At 47.1% G+C, this 22,571-nt stretch overlaps 1 protein-coding gene across 1 annotated transcript; it reads right to left on the bottom strand.

Moving 5' to 3' along the window:
- Positions 1 to 20,656: 20,656 nt before the first annotated feature.
- Positions 20,657 to 22,020, bottom strand: LOC104406079 (KAT8 regulatory NSL complex subunit 1-like). Its single transcript, XM_010014958.1, has one exon. The coding sequence runs from the start codon at positions 21,962 to 21,964 to the stop codon at positions 20,657 to 20,659; it is 1,308 nt and encodes a 435-aa protein (XP_010013260.1). The 5' UTR covers positions 21,965 to 22,020.
- Positions 22,021 to 22,571: the final 551 nt, after the last annotated feature.

The raw sequence follows: 22,571 nt of genomic DNA, 5'->3' as shown, positions 1-22,571 counted from the left end.
ACTAAAGCAGGACAGGAATATCTCTAACAAAAGGCACAGCCTGGCCACCACTGCCCCACCAGAGCTGAGCTGAGCCTTAACTGCAACCACAGCCTTGCTGTGAGAACTCCCACTGCGAGCAGCAGAGCTCAGAGCAACTCACTGCACACAAGGGAGGCACAAAGAGAAACCAGCGTTTGCTGACTAATGCTGACCAGGGGGGGAAGCCAGGCAGCGGCTGGGATGAGCTGGAATCCCAGCTTCACTGCTGGAGGCCTTGGAGAGAGGCTGGACTGCAGGTAGGAATGTGGGACCGGGAGCAGGGACCAGACCCGGCACCTGTCCCTCTGCACACTGACGAGCTACACCCCCCCAACAACAGCCTGGCACCTACAGCTCTCCAAACAGTGTGATCAAGCCCACAGCCAACCTTGGTCTGAGAGGACAATGGTCAGAGAGGGAACGCAAGGAAACCCTGGAACACGCTTCAAAACACAAGCCCAGAGAAAATCCAGAATACAATAATGTGACCTTAAAGAAGAAACTTCTTCCTTGATTCTGCCTTAATTTATCTACCTGCTCCAGCAGGGAAGGACATTCACCAGTTACCTCCCCCAAGCTTGACTTTTCCTACAGTCTTCTCAGATATTTTTAATGACTATGGAGATATATATATAGATCTATAGCTATAAAAAGGTGCTAGCTCTGCTGCAGCTTCTAATTATACCTCAAATAACAGCAGCCCAGGAACAAAACTAAGGTTCAACTGTATAGTAAGACAGAAAACACAAGTGAGTTTTAAGTGAGCAGCGTGAAGGTGCACCCCGGGCACTCAAACGCCAGCAGAAGCTGAGCAGTTTATTCTGAATATGAGGTCAAAATCCACCATGAGGGTTTATCTGTGCCAGGAGGACAAGAGGCTGCTGTGTGCAACTGCCCAATGGTTTTACGTCTTAATCTGGTCAGGAGGAAGATTATATTTCACATTAGAACACAGCGATATCTGCACATCCCCATGCCAGCTTCCAGCCTCTGGAATTCCACCGCTCAGGCCAGAGCCTGAGGATGCCCTTGAGCAGCTCAGCCCAGATGAAGCAAAGCAGTGACTTGCAGAGGTGACAGACTACCTGCCTCTTGCACTCTCCCATCCTAAAGCCATGTAAAGACTTTATCCCTCCATGAGAAACACAACACAGCAAGAACACGCACAGTCCTCACCGAGCAGCTGGCAGGCTCCAACTTCTATTCCAATTTATCTCACCACAAGTGTTTCACATCTTTGAATCCCAAGTTCATGATTCAAGCCTTTACTACTGACAGAGGGAGCCATCCTTAACCTAATGAGAACAAGAAGATGTTCAAGTATTTGCAATCACAACACAAATAAGCAGTTGCTGAAGCCATAAAACACAGCTGCAAGAGGTACCGAGATATTAACACTCATTTCCCTGAAAAGGAGGGAAGGGTGTGCTAAGAACAGAACAGCTTTATACATACATACACCCCACTATCCAAGACAGGCTTAATGGTCCGAGCATCCAAGTGCCTGTGATGCCATTTAAGCAGAATTCTCTACAAATCAGCTTCACTACAGACTCTTCAGTGCTTGAGAGGGGAAGAGCTGTGAAGTAAAATCTTCCCCACGCAGTAAGAATGCAGATATGGTGAAGTCTCTCTCCCACACGGATTCTCAACTAATAAGGGAATTAAAAAGTACCCATCACAGCTTTTCTCCTTCACTTCCAGAAGTAAATGGGGCAGAAGCTGGGGACAGGCTCTCCCCAAAAGCTTCCAATGCTGGGGGGTGGGGAAGAAGGTGAACATACAGCTTTAGAATATCTGGCAAGACACAAGCAGGAAAAGCATTTCAAGAATGATCACAAGCACTTTCAGCCCTAAGAAATCATCCTCCCAACAGCAGCATCCAAATCACGTGCTCAGTGCTTCCTGCAGAAGACAAACTCATGCTGTATGCATAAGCACGCTCCTCCACACAGAAAGGATATGCTACAAGTTTAAGGGGTGTTTTAAATTAGCCACATACACATGATTTAAGGCTCACTCAAGAGGCTTTCCTAAAAGAACACAAACCAGTGAGTTCATGGCATCCTCAGAACCGAGCAGCAGCTATTTGAAGTTCTCTGTGCAGCGCGACCACCCCAGGCTCAGAGCAGCACCAGGATGGGCTCGCTGCTGGTTTAGATCTGCCTTGCTCTGTTGTTCTTATGCAATAGTATTCCAAAGGGTCCCAGCCCTGAGGTCAGGAAGGAAGCCAACATCTGATCAAACAGTATATTAACCCCCTCTCTCTTCCAAAGGCTTTTATTTCCAACACAGGCTCAAAGAAGTGTCTTTTGGTACATTCAGCTGTGCTGTTCTGCAGCACATGAGAAAGCTCTCACTGCTGCAAAGGAAGGACACTCAAAACCGAGCTAAAACCTGATAAGAATGTCATAAATGTACCAAAGTTGTTTCAATGACCAAGCAGCCTGAGAATGTAGACAGCAAGAATGCAAACCTGAGTTCAAACAGAGAGATTCTTGTGTACTCTGCTATATGGAATCCAGCTTTATGAGCCTTTCTCCAGGGTGCTGTTCCTTTTCCTTCAGGAGAAGGAAAATTAGACCCAAGTCTGATGCAGAGAAGAACTGTAGAATGGAGTGAAAGAAGCTTAATCCGTGCTGGGAATTCTTAGGAGGTTTGGGCCTCGAGGAGGGGTTTGTTAAACTAAATTCACTGCTGTTGAACTCCAGCAGCCTGACACACCGTGAACTTCCCAACTCCACAGTCAGCTCTCATTTGAAGAGGGGACATGGAGAGGATGCACATGCACAAACACCCACGTGGAAACTCAACTGCTATAAAGGGAGACGATGTTTTGTTACATCTTCCAAGAATTCCATCTCCCAGGACCAGTAACAGAAAACTCCACAATACCACTGGGCTCCCACTGATGCCCTCCTCCCACTAACTCCCACATGCAGAACACTGTGCTCTTTCTCAGCTACTAACTGCACCCAGACCCAGAGATTCCCAGGCAAAGGAATAGGTAAATCATCAACTTCAGCTCAACACACTCCAAGAAGTGCCACCTATGCAATGGTTTTATTAACTCCAATTTTGGCAGCCAGCACCAAGATCTTTGCTTTGGTCTCCTAGGAATCAAAGAGATGTCTTTAGGTGTCTTTCTGCCCAAAGTTAGAGCACAGATTATTGGCATCTGAGACCAGGAAGAGGATGGACTAGATGAATTTCTGGGTCTCCCAGAAGGATGCAGAAGAACTAGTTCTCTCCCAACCATCAGAGCAGTAACAGAAAATGGATTAAGAAGTGGACAGACTTAATGGAAGGATGTGTTACAAACTGGAACATATTTCAGCAGCTGCAATAAGGAATTTCAGAGGTAGGTGATCTAATTTTAAGAAGCACACAACTTCAAAGCAATGAGAGATGTTCTGCCATGAAGCAGCACCACACTTGGCTGGCTTCCCTCCTCCCTGCGAACAGCAACAAAGGAATACTGTTCTCCACCACCAGACAGAAAATATGGCACCTATTTTCAGGGAGACACATGTTAGGACTAGAAAAGCTCCTGCTGGTAGCAGCGGAGGTGGCCACGGTCACCCAAGGAAGCTCAGAGCTTCACAAGGCCAAGGGAAGAGGACACCGCCATGCCCGAGGCTCTCCAAACTGTTGCCTGCTCCTTCTCAGTCAATGTAAATAGTTACACAGACAGTAGAGAGGCTCCGTGTGCACCAGGTAAGAGTTGCAAGAGGCTGTTGAGCCCCGTTTTACACTTAAAGTAGCACTTTTCCCTTATTTCTCTAAGGAAAAAGCTAGAAAGCTGCAAAGCCCACTTGGGCTTCGGCCAAGAACAAGCTATACTTATTCTACTTCAAAAAGAAATCTCTGCAAGTAAGCTACGCCAATTATTCCTGCTAACAGACTGCCAAAGCCTTATCCTTGAAGAGCTGGGGCAATAGGCACACTAATAGGGTTACAACTGCAGCTTCAAAGACAGAAGACATACAGGCAGTGTATCTTCTATTTAGAAGTGCAATAGACTTCCTAGTCCCCAGTTTGGAGGAAGAAAAGAAATGGGGTGGGAAATGAGGCCTATGGGAGCTAAAAAGCAGCAGTTACTGATGTGAGAAAACCCTTCCTCCTCCTCAGTGTCACCATCCAGACTGATACAGAGGGATCCAGACAAACCTTCATAAGGCAGCAAAGAACTCATGATTTATATCCTCTGATACACACCCAGAACTTCCCAAAGAAAGCTGCAAGAAGTCTGGTCTATCTCATAAACCAAGTCCTGGACAGCTTGGTAACTGCACACAGCTTAGTTTATTAAGAACAAATTTATTTAGAATCCCTTGATTCCATCTGAAGGCTTACTAAACAAAGCTTCCAGGCTGTTTTCTTCTCACTGACAAGCTGCATCTTTAAAAGCTCTATGCTTTTGCCATAGCAAGTTATTAAAAGGCTGGTATTTTGCCTCACCACCTTCAACAGGGAAGAACTTCTTCCTGAGGATCTCTCGGACAAAGGCTTCAGACCTGCATGCAAAATGGTGTTAGGAAACAAACTCACACAGGTCCAGATGCTGCACTGGCTCAGGGAGTTTGGGGTACACACAACATGATTTCATATTTAGATTCCCAAAACACGCTTGCTTTTATCCATCAACCCACACCTCACTTCCCTGCTCTTCTGAAAACCTACTTGAATGAAATTATATTCTGATTCTACCAAAAAAGAGGCTTCAGATTTCCTCCTCACAGCCAGTGAAGTTAATCATGTCTGTAACTAAGGGAAGCAGAGCAAGGAGCTCAAGAGCAAGCTGCTGGGATATAAGATAGACTTCTTAAAGAAGTTCCTTGTGCCCCACGCACACATCGTGTATATCACACACTCCAAAATGCTTCGACATCTTTCAAGGCTTTCACAACTCACTATAAAGTCATACAAATAATTCACAATTCCCTATGGTTTAAAGCACACGAACTGCTAAAAAAGGAATGTACCTCAACATGTGAGAGAGAAAACAAGACCAGTTTCACTTTAAACAAGCAGATTTAGCTCCTGCCTGGTGAACCTACCAGCACTCACAGCTATTTCTGTGACTCGGGGGTTTCACAGCCTATTTCTGATCCCAGTGCTCCCTGCATTATCCTTCCCTGTGTCTGATCCTGGTGCTCCCTGCATTATCCTTCCCAGTGCCTGATCCTGGTGCTCCCTGCATTATCCTTCCCTGTGTCTGATCCCAGTGCTCCCTGCATTATCCTTCCCTGTGTCTGATCCCAGTGCTCCCTGCACTATCCTTCAGCATGTCTCAGTTCTTTGTTGGCCTGTTTGCACATCTGTATGTGGCCACAGTACTTCAACGTATTAAGTTGCTAATGATTAAACACAATCCTGCAAGAGAGCCGAACGCTTCCAGTTCTTTATGAGAGCTACGCAGAATGCAGTATTAATTTCATCTCATTTAGATACAGAAAGATCCATCATTTCATTCTGCAAGTGCAAGATGCTTTCCACTGTGTCAAGGCAGCAAGCAAGGAATCAAACTAATGAGTTCAGAGCCACACTTCTGGTTTTCAGAGACTGAAATTGCACAGACTGAAAGAATAAACTGCTGTCTTGAGCAATTAAACAGCAGCTCCTGTCCACAGAAGGATATTCTCCTTCAGTACCACTGATCTCAAACCTCAGCTGCTCTTAGGAAAAATAAATCCCCTTTCTTGCCAGCAAGGTGAATGACTGGAGTTTTTTTTTCCCTGTCAAGGACAACGTGAGTTTGCACCAAGCAGACGTGGCAGGTTTGCCACTGCTACATGACTTCTCCCTGTTGTTAATGTAAACAGGATTTCCTACATCACAACACTGGGAGCAAGGGGCTGGATGTGGAGGCAAGCTGGAAAACATTACCCCCAGCTCCACCCCAGCTGGGGAGAGGACAGGCCACAGCCCAGGGGAATCACAGAATCCCAGCCTGGTTTGTGTTGGAAGGGACCTTAAAGCTCATCCAGTTCCACCCCCTGCCACGGGCAGGGACATCTTCCACTAGAGCAGGTTGCTCCAAGCCTTGTCACCACAGGCACAGTTTTTGGCTCTTCTCCCTCCCTAAAAAACCATGGTCCTATGAACTGTACCTCTGCAAACCAGTCACATGTTAAGTTTTACAGCCTCAGGAAACCAAGAGCAGCAGTTCTATGGGATTCATTTCCCTCTACGATCTCTGGCTCCCTCCTGGACAGGGACCTCTATCAATGACCATCTGCCAGACCTAGCAGATACCCGGCTCTGTGGTTGACAGAGCAGGAGGAAAGGGAGATACTTTGCTGCAAGATAATACAGAGTACAAGGTGGAAAGATTCCACAAGAACAAGAAGTAGTGAGAAAACATCATAAACTCAATTATTTCAGGTTAAGGGAGATGGTTATACCATAAGTATATGGTAAGGAAAAGGATCATTATCCTCCATTTCACTCCTATTTCCCAGAGCCAAATCAAACCACTCTCTTTGTACCAGCCCCATCCCTCTAAAACTGGTTCATGTCACACATGCTGCTGGCTGCTCCACCACAAATTTGTTTTTCTTGGATAGACTTTCCCCAGCCCTTTCACTCAGGTTCAGCCAAGACACACTCTCTACTTTAGGACTGTCCAGAAGGACTAGATCCTGTTTATTTCATGCCAAGACACCAGGCATGCAACAGGGAAAAAAGCTCCCTGTAGAAAAAAGCCAGTTCCCACCTTCTGACCAAACTCCCCTGCAGCTGAAGTACCACAGTTTTGGAAGGATCTCAAGCTCAGCCTAATTTGATTTGCATCCTGTGTGAAGCCTGCAACAAATATCCAGCAATTCCATAATAAAGGGTTGGAAAGGGAGAAAAGAGAGATGAACAGGGGGCTGTTTCTTTAATTCGGATCCTTTGCAATCAAGTGTGTTATTTAATATCAGGCTCCGATTTGCAAGAATAGATTCTTCGAGAAGATGGGATATTTTTAGAAGATGTTGTGATTGGCAGCATTGAAACGTCTCATCCAAGAGGCAGAGGTTCCATCACTACCCCAAAGCCCCTCAGTGTCTCACAAAATAACGAGATCTACCTCACCAGGAGTTTTTAATCGGAGATGTGGTTACTTAGGGAGGGGTTTCTTCTTTTAGGGGAGAGGGAGGGAGGGAATGGAGCAGTCCCCAGGAGCTATGCTCTTCTGTGCAAGTGAGTACTGGAAGTTTTGAGTTTTATTCACAAACAAAAGCAAAGCATGTCACACAGGCTGCCCAGAGAAGCTGCGGCTGCCCCATCCCTGGCAGTGTTCAAGGCCAGGTTGGACACAGGGGCTTGGAGCAACCTGCTCTAGTGGAAGGTGTTCCCGCCTGTGGCAGGGGTTGGAGCTGGAGGAGCTTAAAGTCCTTTCCAACCCAAAGCAGTCTGTGGTTCGGTGATTCACATGTCCAAGAAGCCAGGACAAGAACCCAATTAAAACCTCCCTCTGAGCTTGTGGCCACTTTGAGTCAAGCAATCCCTGAGCAAAGGCAGCAAATGGAAATAGTTCTTGGTACTACATCATCTTCCAGACCTTGGTACTTGATAAACTCCCAAAGGTTCACACAAAGCAAAGAGCAGAATACAGAGTTCTCAACCCTGAGCTCTCTAAACTCAGCTGCAAGCACTGCTGTCAGGCTGGCAGCAGATTCAGCAGCCCAAGGGCTGAAGCACCTCACACTCCAAGCAGGATCACAGGGAGCTGCATGGGGCTGAGCCCCAGCCTTAGCCGCTTCAGGACAGGGCTCTTCCCCTGACTCATGTCAACGTTACTTGCACATGTCAGAAGAAAGCATAAAAACACATGGTACATTTTCAACTGCATTCAACAACTTTGAAGCCAAGCATTTCCCAACAAATGCCAACACAAAAGTAATTGTATCAGAAACAAAGAGCCACCCTTGCAAGTCGATTACTACACAGCCTCAAAGGGTCCACAGGGCCAAGCGCGCTCACCAGCCAAAGCACTACACTTTTGCAGTTCCCCAGACCCAGAGGATTCCCAGCTTTGGAATCGATAGGACAACTTTCTTTCACTAGCACAGCTGGAAGGAGCTGTGGAAGAACCAGAACCATAATGCAGGTGTTGAACTGCAGCGCTGTCATGTCGCTTGAAGGGCAAAAAGTTCACAAGTGCTGGAGAGAGTGGGATGTTCTAACCTAAAAAACCAAGACAGACCTTGATACAAAGGGAAAACATCCCCTAGAATTATCATACAACCTCCTGCAATAAATGCCAGGGCTATAAAAGTGATAGCACTATGCTAACAGGCAACTACAGTGATTAAAAAAGGAGTGTATCCAAGTGAGGGGTTTGCCTTTTTTCACATTCTCCAAGATATCTGTGAAGCAAGACAACACTTTTCTGTTCGTCTCTCTGCCCTAATGCGTGTCAAAAACTGATGGGAGGTATGATGGAGATGAGTAATCCCTGAGGAAGTCGGGCACCTGCTGTTCTCTGTGGCAGAGAGGAGGAGGAGGGGTGCTACCTATTTGCTCCGCTGCATTGGAAGAGCCGAGAGCGTAAGCCACGGTTAAGTAGATAATCACAAATTCTCAGAACCTCCTTTATCTCACCAAGCATCAGCTCAACAAATAAAGCAAGATGCTTTTGGACAAGTACTCTCAGAAATGAAGAGAAACACAGGAGAGCTCCATTACTTCAATTAATACTCCCATGCACACCAGGTCAGCAGTTCTCAAGGGCAGCAAGGACAGGCATACATCCCAGTATTCCTCATCTGAGCCAAACCCCCACTCACTGGGCAATGAGCATCCAACTCCAGTCAATCTTTATAGGACCAGAGGGGGAAAAAACCAGGAGGGTGGGGGAAGAGATGGCTTCAGTGGATATGTATTCTTGGAAATCTGGTTTTCCACCTCTTAAACTCGAACGGAGGTGACACAGTTTTCTTCCCAGTCTAGTGAATTCAAGTGAAAACAAGTATTTTTCCAGAGCAGGAGGTTATTTTCTGTACTAGTCTGACCAGTTGAGAAATTCAAACACCTACATCAGCAAGGCGGGGGGAAATACTAAAATCCTACTAGGAAGCACCAAAGCTGTGTAAGCTTCAATTCTATAAAGGCAAACATTTAAAGCCGCCATGTGCTCTGGATGCAGATGGTTGTTAACAAGCAGACAAGAACTAGATGAAAGCAAAAGCAATTTTGAGGAATATCACAACATCAGAGCAAAATAAAGAGAGGATTCCTAAGACAGATTCACTCAGCTACAGCCAGACTCTCATCAGCAGGGACTTCTTCTTTACTGCTGTGAGAGGCTGTGGAGTTTATCCCCCAACACTGAAGTCCTGCAGTTGCTGCCTGCTCCAACGCTGCTGGGAATTTACAACCAAAGACTTCATAGACAAGACAACAGGGAAAAAACCCACAGAGTTTTCTATGGACCTTATCCTCTCTTGGAGTTGCATCACTGAACAACGTGGAGTTTTCAGACACATCTGGTTTAAGTTGTGGGAAGAAGGGAAGGAAGAAGGAACAAAGAGGAAAGTAGGTGCAAGACAACTAGAGGTCGTGTGCACCCCAACCTCCGACCAACACGTGATGCAGAAGCAGCTCTGCTGCAGCAACTACCAAAGGAGATGGCAAACATGCAACTACCTGCCCATGAGGGAGAGCGAAAGAGCAAAAGGGAAAGAAATTCATACACATGCAGGGCAAAAATTCATATGCACAAAGAGAACTCAAGTCAACACAGTTGATGATTTTCACCGGTTCCTCATAAAGCCTCCAAAAGGCTTAAGCAAGTCACTTCCCATAGAAGAGTGCCTTGTCGTAGCACACAAGTTCAGTGCACAAGAAAACAGCACAAGAAAACAAGTCAAATAAGCAACTCAATTTGCAGAGTGGCTAATCCGATTAGGGCTTACCTGTACCCAGCCTGGCGAGGCATTTGGTTTCATGAGGTTAACATAACCAAAGCACGCCCGGAAACTGCACAGCAAAGCGGGGGGGGAGCAGGGAGATCTGTGCCATGACAACTAGGATGGGTTATGAAAGCTTTCTCCACGATTCTGAAAACAAATACTACCTCAACAGCCAGCACAGAGGAGAAGTGGCTGCAAGAATAACTAGAACTCCTTACATTAAAGAGACTCGGGGGTAAAAACAAGAGGAGAGGTGATGCAGGAGCAAGAGGAGGGGCACTAGGGCAAAATGACAAGTCAGAGATGCACACAAAAGAGAGAACAAGCATAGAACTGCTGTAACTGGAGCCAGATGTCATTTCAGCCTCCGAGGAGGAATGCAAAGAACAGCTCATGCTCATAAGAAAGCAGGTGAAAAACACCCAACCAGCGAAGTTCCACAATTCGTGAGCCAGGTTAAAAACCTTATACAAGAGACAATGTCAATCAAAGCCTTCAGGTCAGGTCTTTCTACAAGTATCACTTATTAAAAGTAGGTTTAAATAACTAAGAGTTAAGTTGTTTTGGGCTTCTCGCCCATTTCCAAAGGCAGGGAGATGGGAATGGTGGTGGGGAATGAACAAGGGCTGTGGAAAGCTGACTTTAGGCACACTATGAATCATCACACTGGAGAACTTTCTTTTACTGGTTGGCTACTGCTCCAACAGATTGGTTTCATTTCAGACACTGAGGTTTTGACCAGGATGTGAACAACAAACCTCAGAGAAGTGATGGATGACACTCAGGTGTGTAGATTATGATGAAAAAGAGTTGAAAATTAATCAGTTTAATCCACCTTGACATAGAAAAAGTGGTTAATGCCTTGAAGGACTTCCTAATGTGGTTGTTGCTTCAAACTGTTTTCTTCTGCCTCAGTATGAACAGCATCTTCCCTTTAACTTTCAGAAATCTCTACAAATGGCAGGAGAGAGACAGACAACGGGACAAGAATTGTCTTGTTTTAGGCTGAGACAGTAAAAAGCCAATACCACCAAACATTGCATACATGGAGCAGCAGCCCTGCAAGCGTTCTGCATTCAAAATGCAGATCCACAGAAGGCTAATTGTCTCTTTTTTTTTCTTTATCCAATAGCCAGCACGGGAATAGCAGAAGTCACATGGAAAAGGGATCCAATTCACACAAAACCAGGCAGATTTAGCGGCTGCAACTTTTATTCATGCTACTGTCCCAGCCTAGGAATAGGAATGGCTGCTCAACAGAAATAGTCTCCCTATGGTGCCTGGGATATGAGATTCCAGAAGAGAAAAGAGCCACTAGGAACAAGAAGAGACATTACCTCTTCCCATCAATCGAACCACCCAGTTCAGAAACTGGGGCCACAGGAGTTCAATTTAGTCAGAAGCTGCCAAAGCCACACAAAGTCATAGAATCACAGAGTGGTTTGGGTTTATTTATGATAAAAAATAAACCCAAGAGCACTGGGTGTATTGATGATTTGCTCTCTCTTCCTGCAATGCAATGTACCTTCACTCAGTGTAACACAGTGAGAACCAGCTTCCACGGGCACGCATAGCCCCCATGAGTGAAGCTGCTCGATCACTGCTTCACTCTACAAGTGAAGCTCGTTCAGTGCCTGCAGGCACAGAGTGAACAGAGAAGGAGCAGCAACGTTGCAGCACCCAGAGGCCCAGGAACGAAGCAGGACTGTGTGCAACTGCCTTCAAAGGTGTCCTCTCCAGAGTTAAATGGGCAGAAGGAACAGAAGACAAGGGCAGGGCAGAAGTGGCTGTCATTGCACCCAGCCTTTGCAATTATGACACATTTAAATGAGAACGGGCCATGCAAAGCCTATCAAGGAAGCATCTGTAACCCCCGGGCAGCAGCCAGCTGCATCCAGAGGGCACTGACCATCACCAGGACCCACTCACAGCAGCCTCCCGGTAACAAGCTCTCAGGGCAAGGACAGAAACTCACAAGACTCACCACTAAACTTAACAGGAAGATTAAATATCTGACTTGATAACAGGAAACCACAGATAAGATAATGAAAGTGAGCCGTTTGTGCAAGTGATTTATGGAATTCCTTGCTGGGTTCCTACAAGGGATTTAATTGCAAAGTCATCTAAAACACAGGTCCTTTTGCTGCCCTCCACCACCTCTGTTCTCCTAACTGGGTGGCAATACAAGGCTACGTGCATGGCTGCTGACCCACAACTCGTACTTACACACACTTAACTATGTGCACACAAACGCCCCTCTCTCAACCCAGGTTCTACCAGAAACCAGTTTTTTCTGGCTTCTGCCGATTCCATCTACGTAAAAACCCTTTTGCTTCTTATTCAAGAGTGGATTAGATTTGATAATGCAGTGTAATGTAACCCTGTAACAGTGAAAGCTCAATACTGGTCATTAAGTAGGAGCCAGCAGGGAGTTCACTGAATGCACGTTGCCTGTGAAGCCATGAGGTGCTCTGCTATCAAGGCTTCCACATGGAGACATCCAATTTTTAACTCACCTAAGCCCACAGAAATCCCCATGAACACGAACAGGGTAACAGCTCCAAACACTTCACTGATAGATGAGCTCCATCTGCACACAGGCTGGGATGAAAAGTACTTCTGAGATCGAAATATATTTTACCTGCTCCTGGAGAATGAGTGACAGCAGGATAATTCCAAAGCTTTACCTGTAGTATCAGACAGGAAACACTTCATGGCAAACACTCCCAAGATGACTGAAGTTCTCTGGCCAAGGCAAGTTCAACCCACATCTGGTTGCTCGCTCTGCACAATGCATCAACTCACCTCCCTCTACCAGGCACTAATTTTTGTGCTCCAAACAGAAAACACTATTAGCCTGCCCTCCAACTCACATTGCCTCCCATTAATATTTTAAAGTCCTCCCTTACACCAATAAAACCCCTGCAACATTTCTCACAACATCCTTATGTGTTACTATGGAAACTGCTAAAATGTCACCAATCGGAAAGCCTAAAGCTCTGCTGCAGCAGGAGTAGCCTCATCCTCCTCTTTTGGTAACCTAATGACCAGATGGTGTGAGCCTAACACAAAAAAAACAAGTCACCACTACAGGGGGGTGTCTTTTATGGGGTTTCTTGCATTGCTTTAAGTTACTGAGTGTTTTATGAAGCAAGCAGCCAACCCAAGTCCCTTTGCACAAATCCAGCTCATCAGGAGGCACTTAAAGCAGTGAAACAACACTCGGAACTATGTGACAACCTTAGTGCTGTACAGGGCAGCAAAGAGACACCTGAAACTGCAGCCAGATCTGTGTCAAAAGCTACTTCTTTGCCCCAATTCCCTGACTGTACCACTACATACATGAGAGACAACTCAAATGAAGTATTTTACACAGTAAGGATGCATGTATTTAACAGACGACTATAACCCTTATACAGATGAGTATAACCCTATACCAGATGCTATAACCCTTTAAAATGGGCTAAGTATTTTTGAGAATTAAACCCTTCTGAGAAGAGCATGTTTAGGCTCATCCATAAGACAGCAAAAACTAAGCTGCTCCAGAAGCCGAAGCATCACGAGATGCACCAGCCACTCTCTGCCACCACCACCACCACAGGGAACATGTCGTTTTGCAGTTAAGACATCATGGTTGCACATGAGAACCAGGGAGATAACAGCCACCTGCCAAGTGCTTCACCTTCACTACCCTGGCAACTCACAACTAACAGAAGAGCTTGAAACACACCACCAGGATGACCTCCCTGCTCAGGCATGACAACCAGCATGGACAACCACTGGAACAAGGGAGTTTGGGCACAGAGTTGAAGGCTGGCTTCGGGGAAGGGCAGGTTTAGAGTGTGGTGTCCCTGCCCGTGGCAAGGGGTTGGAACTAGATGATCTTAAGGTCCTTTCCAATCTCAGCCTTAAAGCTCCTCCAGCTCCAACCCCTGTGTCCAAGCTGGCCTTGAACACTGCCAGGGATGGGGCAGCCACAGCTTCTCTGGGCACCCTGTGCCAGCGCCTCAGCACCCTCCCAGGGAACAGCTTCTGCCTCAGAGCTTATCTCAGTCTCCCCTCTGGCAGGTTCAAGCCATTCCCCTTGGCCTGTCCCTCCATCCCTTGTCCAAAGCCCCTCTCCAGGTCTCCTGGAGCCCCTTTAGGCCCTGGAGCTGCTCTGAGGTCTCCCCTTCAGGAGCCTTCTCTTCTCCAGCTGCCCCAGCCCAGCTCTCTCAGCCTGGCTCCAGAGCAGAGCTGCTCCAGCCCTTGTCTGTCTGTCCCCTTCAAATATCCTCTTCCACCAAAGCATGATCCCCCTCACTGCTGACATGATGCAGTTTAATGAACAAGCATGTTCCACAAGGAAACCCCAGGCACCACCAGCAAATCCTTACCCCGGCGTGCCCGTGCCAGGTACCCTTCCCATAAAGAGCTTGTTTAGTGCGAGGTCAGCGCTGGAGCAGGCATTCCAGAAAGCAACCTCAGCACCGAGGAGGTCAGAGGGGTGGGGGAAGCAGCTGGGTGGTACTGAAGCAAACCACTGCCTTACAGCAAGGACAAGTACAGCAGCAAGAGTGCAAATGCAGAGGCATGAGGAGAGGATGTTAGAGACAATGCTGGGTGCAGCAGAGAATGGAACCACCATCCCCAGCTCCCACCAGGCTCCATAGGTATGAAATGAAGGCAACTGCAACAGACTCAACTGCAGTTCAGGTTTCTCCTTCCACTTCCCAGCTGCACTACAAGTCAATACCCAGGCCTGCATCTAGTTATATTTTTAAGTCCTTCCTCTCATTCAGAAATGCAGCAAATAAAACCTAAGTCAATTTTTTAAGCTCTCTCCTACCTAAAGTGCTTGAGCCAAGGCTGGCCCAGCAGAGCCCTCCACCTCTCTAAGCCTTTGAAACGAGACACTTGCAGAACTTTGCACCATATCCAGGGTGTGCCCAAAACATGCTCTGTGGAAAAATCTGTTGGGGTAGTGCCAGTTTAGGAAGGAAAACATTTTCCCCCAGCTGGAAGCCTGGTTGAACCCAACGGACCTGCTGGAGGAGAGAACAAAGGAGGGAGGTAAAATCCCATGTTACTGCAGAATGAAACCAAAAATCTTTCAGGAGGGAAAACACATCGTGCACTACACCTTTACAGGCTCTTGAAGAAGTCCATGTTTGCCGCTGCCTCGGTTTTAATGGCAGTCATACAGTCATTTTTTGTCTTGTGGCAGTATTAACAAGACTAAAAATGCGGCTCTGAGCTGGAGCTGTCTACAGATGCTCACGGAGCAACTCACAAGTCTTCTCCCCATCCCCTACAGGTGTATTAGACTCCTCTGGTAGAGATCAGCTCCAAACAGGGCCCCTTTCTCCTGCTCAAACTCCAGTTCCACACCAGACCGTAGGGGAGCAGGCAAGTCACCACACTGGGTTTTAAATGCCTCTTCACGTTCATAAACTTCACACACACTTTTTCTGCTGCTTCAGATGCTGTGACAGGCTTTTTCCAATGAAAAGTAAAGTAAATGTTTATGCAACCCTACCCGGAGTGTCACTCACAAGTCCTAAAATCTCTGAGCTACAGCCCATTCTTACTCACTGCCCCAGTGGGTAAGGCTACACAGACAAAGTGTGGTTTATTGCACCAAATCATTTCCAGCCCTCTGCATTATCTTCCATACACCAGCCCAAGAAACAGGCAGAGGAGATCCAGCCCTGAACAGAACAACCCAAAACTCTGCAAGAGCACTAGAGGCACTTGCAAGAAAGAAGCAGAAGGATGCTTTGCCTGTGTTCAACACCCCCCCCACCAGATTCATTGCTTTCCTGCACCCAACTCTACTGTTACTCCTCACACACGGACCTAACACCAAGTGCTGGTTCCCTTCTGCTCCCCCTGAAAGAACCGTGTCTCCTGGAAAGAGAAATTCAAATCAATGCATCAAATTCCCTGTAGGATGGAAGCCAACAACACTGCCCTAAGTTCTGAGGATGGCAGTACCTGCACCAACCTCCCCTGCCCTCCCTACTCCAGCATGGTCTGTGTGAGGATCAAGGCTCAAATCAAAACTAGAAGGCACTCATGAGACATCCATTGTACCCATAAAGGTGCACAACAACCAACATTTCTTGGAGAAATAACTGACTCGTTTTCCTTAAGATCATTCTTAAGCAGTGTTCTCATTTGCCCTCTTTTCTTCAAAGAGGGACTTGCAGAGCGTCCTACTTACTCTGGATACCTGATTAAGCATTTTTAAACAACGAGCTGCTCTCTGCTATTCTGCTTTCAAATGCAAAGCAAGAGCATGTTCAGGATTTGCTCTCTTTCTCTCCTCCCAGCTGAAAGACGTTTGAGGGACATCTCTCTTGACTAACATTGCTGCTGAGCAGCACGTGGTTTACAAGCAGCTCAGGGAGGACACATGCAAGTTTTCATCAGTAGCTGAAAACCAGAAGGTTGTTGGGACCTACAAGCACAGCGAGAAGTCTACAAGAGAAGTGCCTCAAAGAGCCAAGCAGGTAACTGAAAAAGTCAGAAAGGGTAGAGCCAAACTTTCAGGATTGCTCTGCATAGATCAGTTTGGGAAGCAGGAGAAGCTTCCTTAGTCCTCACAGAGTGGGATCTGCCATGTGAATTACAGCTCCGTAAAGTCCCAGATTAGAGAAATGCTATTTAACAGCCCTTGAGATTAGGCCTCCTTATAATGCCCTTGCCTGAGAAATAGCATCAAGGGAGAAACATCAGAATTTCCAAATCCTACTTCTCAGTCAACTGATGCACCAACCACAACTACCCCTCAAACAGCCACCAATGCAAGAGCCACACACCCCCCTCTCCACCACAGGACTCCGAAATCAGCACTGACACAAGTACTTCTTTGTGAGAAATCTTCCTCCAAGTCCAGCAATTCCAAAATCCAGGCAGCACAATGAGACACAGCACAGGGAGGAGTCAGCACAAGGGCTCCGAGGCTCTGAAATGATTCACTGTAATACCAAAGTGCAGAAGGCACTCGAATTTCCCACCAGTAAATGGGATAATTAAAGCATGTTTAAGCATCATGGCCATCGGCATCCCAACAACCACAACTGAACACTGCAGGTACTGTCTGACCCTTGTAAAAGGTGGTGTGAGAAGTCAGCCACTAGGAACTCCAGTTCCCTCTTGCTTGATGTAACTGCCATCAAAACAGCAACTTTCCACGTAAGAAGCCTGAACTAGAAGATAAATTGCAATTAAACAACTTGTTTTCACTCCCTCTTCAGAAGTTTTTTGCATGGGACACAGACTGAGGTTGAGGACTGCAGAGACTAAATCACATACCACTCACCAACTAATGACTACCTTGCTGCTCAACACAGGTTAACTAATCAGCCAAAAATAATGGACAAATCCTGATGAAACTAGGCTACAGTCAAATGCAGGACAAGCAAAGAAACCCGTCGCTCTGGGAAAAGCAGCTACACATGAAATATTTCCTGCTTATACATATTGGTACAGGGCCACAAACCACCAGGACTTTGGTTACTCACTAACCCATCACCTGGGCACACAGACCAGAGCCTGAGAGCAACCCACGTGTCCTGCTCCCAGCCATCCGTCACGAACAGGAGTTCCTGCTCCTGCCACACTGCCAGCAGCAGTGGGGCCCTGCAAAGCAGCGCAGGTTTCACCGCTGCAGATGGCTGCTGCCTACGGTCACACCCAGGCAAAACAGTTCAGTTCTCCACAGGGGAGGCTCCAACCTGCCTTCGTCACCACCAAGCAGAGGCAAAGCTTCCCTTGATCCTCACTCTGCCACCACACACGCTCTTGAAGCGACACGTAAGCAGATCTCTGCTGTGAAGTGAGGAGCTGTGTTATTCACCTGCAAGCAAAGGAAATGCAACACGACGGTTCCTCGTGAACCATCCTGTGTGCACACACGTTTGCTTTCCCCATGAGCTGCATGAGAACCAAGAGCACCTTGTTAAACCCAGCCCATAGCTGGCAGGGCTCCCCAGCCGAGGCGTAACGAATACCTCCCTGCTTTGTTTATGCAGTACCTGACAGCCTGGTTATGCACCTGAATGACAGCACCTTCCCAGACAGCAGGTCCACCAAGGACCTGCCAAGGTCTGACAGATCCCTAATACTGCTGGAAAAACACAATTCCTCTGGAGATGCTGCTCAACAGCCAAGATCAGGTGGGCCAGAACAGCACAAATGCTTCAAAGCCTGTCCTTGACCAGATACTGATTTGAGAATGCCACCATGCCAGAAAAACTCAAAGGTCAGCTCTTATCTACATATGATGTAAACACATCTATGTTTCTTCTGCATGTTTCTGCTTGAATCCCAGAGGCTGTCAGTGACATGGCTACTTACTGCAAGCAAGTGACAAAACACACTTTGTGGCATAACCCTCACTAAAGGTCTAGAAGCAGCAAGCAGTTCCCTGGGGGAAGGCAGGGGCACCCAGGTGCAATACACAGCCAAGGGACGGCGACTGAGAGATGACACAGAAGCTTTTACGCTCATTAAGATATTCCATCTCACTCCCAAAACTAAAACAATCAGGGTGAAAGTCTTCCTTCTAATAAGTGAACTCAAAAACCCAGCCACACTTGAGCAACCCTGCAAAAAGCTTTCCCTGTTTCACGCTCACATCAATGTCAAACAATGGTTCTGTACAATAAGCTGGCCCAAGGCAGCTTCCCAGTGGAAAAGTCAGCTCTTCCCCTTCCTGTTTTAGCATGACTTTGGCAAGAATGATATTTGGATGCACTCAGATGCTTGTCCCAGCTCTTCGGGCTGACTCCAGGAGTTGCACTAACAAGCACAAATGCCTGTTCAGCCTCAACTTCAGCAATGCCAGAGCTCATGAGACCCAATGTCAAAGCACTCATGCCAGCAGGACAATCAATGCTGGGAAGGGTAATCACTAAATACCCACAGGCATAAGCTTTAAACAAGGTTTGGTGGGCCTGGCCTAGATGCCAGCACGGATACACACCAGCTTCTGACCTTCCAGACAATAGAAGAATCCTTCTTTTTATTAGCTTTAAAAACTTTGGCTTTTGAAGAGTGCTCGGGAGGTTGGGGAATGTAAAGGCATGACTAACACAAAGGGCAGGAAAGGCAGCAAAGAATTTCACGCATCACGTCTCTGAATACCACACTTCCTCTTGGGATTAAGATGAGCGGCAAAGAAATTTCACTTTGCTCGACAACACGTGAGTGTCTGAAACCCACAACATGGGAAACTTAAGATGAGTTTGGACAGAATAAGAATCAAATGTCTCCTCTAATAACTATGACAATACTTATAAATGCAATTTTACTACTAATCCCAACAGTAAGTTTGTGGACATTCTAAAATGGGACTAAAGTTACTAAAGTCTCTTTTCCAAAAGCACGAGAACTCCTTTATGTCCAAGTGTGCTCAGCTACTATCTTCGCACTGGTGGAAAGCTGAGCTCGTGCCACGTTTAAGACTTCAACTACAGAAATTCATCCTATGCTGACATCCCAAAACATCATGGAATATTTAGCTGGAAATCAATATTCAAGAGCTCTAATATGTTTATCAGCACTTGCCCATATGTGTGTGGGTTTGGAGGATGCTGAAGTTACCAAATACCCACCCTGCTCACTTCCACCCTCCTAGCTCAGTAGAATTTGTGTGGCGCAGCACTCGACCAGCCTTTAACATTCGTTTGGACAACAGGTATCAAAATACATCCAGTTATTTCTCCAGAGCCCTGAACAGACCCAGAACAGCGCAGGTACACCAGAGTGCTGGTGATATTCCCAGACGTGACTGGAAAGCTGTCCACGTTCCAGACAGGACCCCTGTGACCACTGCGGGCAGCTTTTTGTCAACTGCAGCTAGACTTCACAGACTGAGGTCTAAATTCAATAGGTCCATCAGGGTGGAAGAGATCATCTACTGATGCAAGCAAGATTTTACACATACTACACATAGAATATGGCCTTTTAAGAGACTTGTGCAAAACACTGTCATGTGCACTCCTAGGAAAAATTCTTGGGTTTGGAAGAACAATTTCCCTTCTTCCTTGACCTGTCTCAAGACCTTTTGCCTTGACAAGGATCTTCCTCCTCCACACACAAACTAATACCTAATACTTATGCAAACAGCATTTAGTTAATGACTTAATTATGAGGCTGTTGTCATCATTTAACGCAACTCAAGACGAGAAGAAAATTCCCAACAATAATTTCCCACATTCAAGAGGAAAAACCACTTCACGCTTCCACTGGCACTTGGGCCAAATCCTTCCAGAGGTTTTTTCCCAGGCAGTTCATTTCACAACAAAATATAACTCCCCAGTCATGACTATGGGGTCAGCTACAAAGATTCAGACTGGCCTTACTTGACATAACTAGTTTACAACAGATTCCCACTGTAAAGAGGCAAACATTTCATTCCAGGTCCAGCACACCACAGAGAGAACTGTTTGCAGTATTTCCAGTTTGTATTTGCAGCACGCCTGCACCACTCCACAGCCAGGATTTCCAGGAGTTGCTGCTCCACAAGAACACCAGTAACTATGCACGAAGAATTCCATCTTCAATGTTGCACGTGCTGCCTCAACCGGGAAGTGTGCTGCAAATCACACCACTCTAGTTTTAACCATCACTTCTTTGATCTAAGCCAATCAAAAACGAAGTGTCCCTACAAACCCCAGGTTTTCCATCTGCCGCCTTTCGCCTCGCTCTCCCCCCACCAGAGGTAAGCAAAGCATGACTGCTACTTACAGCGGTACGTGGGGTTGTTCTGGGTCTGCTTTGGTCAGTTCCTCTTCTTCAACATCAGACTCTCCTCCCGAGCTGCTGTCAGTGACATCCGAGTCAAACGCTTGCTCGCTGGATCTCAAGTTGGCCATACCACTGGCCGTGAATCTCTCCAGTTCTTCCGATATCGAATCACTCTTCAAGAAGCTGCTGAGGCCTTCAGAAGTAACTGTCTCACTTGCAGCTTTCCTCAAGGCTGCTTCTGCTTTTCTGGTCAGCATCAGCTGGCTCCGATGCCTCAGAGGGTCCAAAGTTGGAAGCTTGCTCAGAGTTTTCTCCAAGAAGCCACCCAACTGCTGCTGGATGTGTCTCTCTACCTGCTTCGCCTGCACAACCTGCAAGCGCTTCTGCAGCCTGCGGGCACGGCTCTCGATGTCTGCCTGCCGCCGCAGCAGCGCCCTCGTCCTCATCTCCGAGTCGAGAGCGCTGTGGTGACCAGCCAACAGAGACGGTTTCTGCTCCTCCAACTTAATGCTCCCAAAGTCAGAGTGACCAGCAACACCAGGCAACCTAGTCTCTCCACTGCCACCCTCGAGCACCCACTGATGCTCCGTGGAATTAAGGGAAGATTTGTTTGCAGTGCTATTATTGCTAAATGGAGTTGCATGCTCTGCATCAAGGCTTCTATGTGGAAGAGTGCAATTGGTCAACCCGGTTTTCAAGTCCCCCAATTCAGAACCTCCTGCATTATAGTCAACACCCTGGAGGGCAGCAGAAGGAGGAGCACACTTCCCACCGTTCAAAGAGCTAGAGTTTTCATGGTCTGAATTGGTACTTTTGGCCAATTTCTTGGCCAAGCCATTTACAGGCGCTTGCGGGAGAGGTGGCTGGCTATTAGTACTCATTGTTTTTAGATTCTCCAAAGTGAATTCCAACACTGGTTGCCTCCCCAACAGATCACTTGTTTTCAAGAAGGACTGAGATAAGAGAGAGTGAGATTTAAGGACTGTCTGCTTGTTGAAGACTCCTTGCAGCTTCAGAGGCTCTTTTGAAGAAACAGATGTTACATCCGAGCAGAGATAAGAGGCCACCAGCGGCTGCAGCTTGCCCAGCTCTTCCTTTGTAGGGTTGTTTCGGAAATCTAGACTGGGATCCTCCGGAGCAATGGCTTTCCTTTTGGTGCCGTTGGCAGCCAGGAGGATGTTGTTGGCGTTGCCGTTGCTCTCTACACTGCCAGGCGACAAGGTGGAGGACGGGGGAGCCAGCTTGAATCGGATGTGGTGAGCTTCAGCTGCTGCGTCAGTGAGAGCGGGCGCCATCGCAGCCATTCAGCACAGAGAGACGGGAAGTCCAGCCTCTCCCGGTGCCGAGGCCAGCTCCACTGCCTCCCACTGCCTCTCCCGAGGGCAGCCTACAAAGGAGAAGGAAAAGGAGAACCTTAGTTAGGCATTGCACTCCCAGAAAATAAACCAAACAAGACTGACAACTGCAACGAGACTGATAGACTCCACGCTTTTGGTAAAGCCATGCAAGCTCCACAGTCAGCACAGCATCCTCCCTCTGGGACCACCCTGCGCTCAGCAGAGCCAACCAGGCACCAGGCAGCTGAAAACACAAGTAGCAACACATGAACTGGTGCTCGGGATCTCCCAGAGCTAGTGCCTGCCTCTTAACTGCTGCTCTCATCCTTCAGTCCACCCACTGTGCCCAGCAGCAGCCCCCCAGGCCTTCCTGAAAGGTTGTGTCTGTTCCTCAATGCCAGCAGCTCACCAACTTCATCTCCAAAATCCTTGAGTTATGGCTATAAAACAGTTTTCACTGCTTTTACTGCCAGCTCAGGTGTATTAAAAATGATAAATTAGAACTGTATCATGTAACAGAGACAGGGCTCGAGAGGAACAAATCTCCATATGCTTAAACTCCCAGTGACTAAAA

The sequence above is a fragment of the Nestor notabilis genome, unplaced genomic scaffold (genome assembly GCF_000696875.1).
Source record: "Nestor notabilis isolate BGI_N333 unplaced genomic scaffold, ASM69687v1 scaffold30575, whole genome shotgun sequence".
Lineage (NCBI taxonomy): Eukaryota > Metazoa > Chordata > Aves > Psittaciformes > Psittacidae > Nestor > Nestor notabilis.
This window is presented reverse-complemented; position numbering and strand designations above follow the sequence as displayed.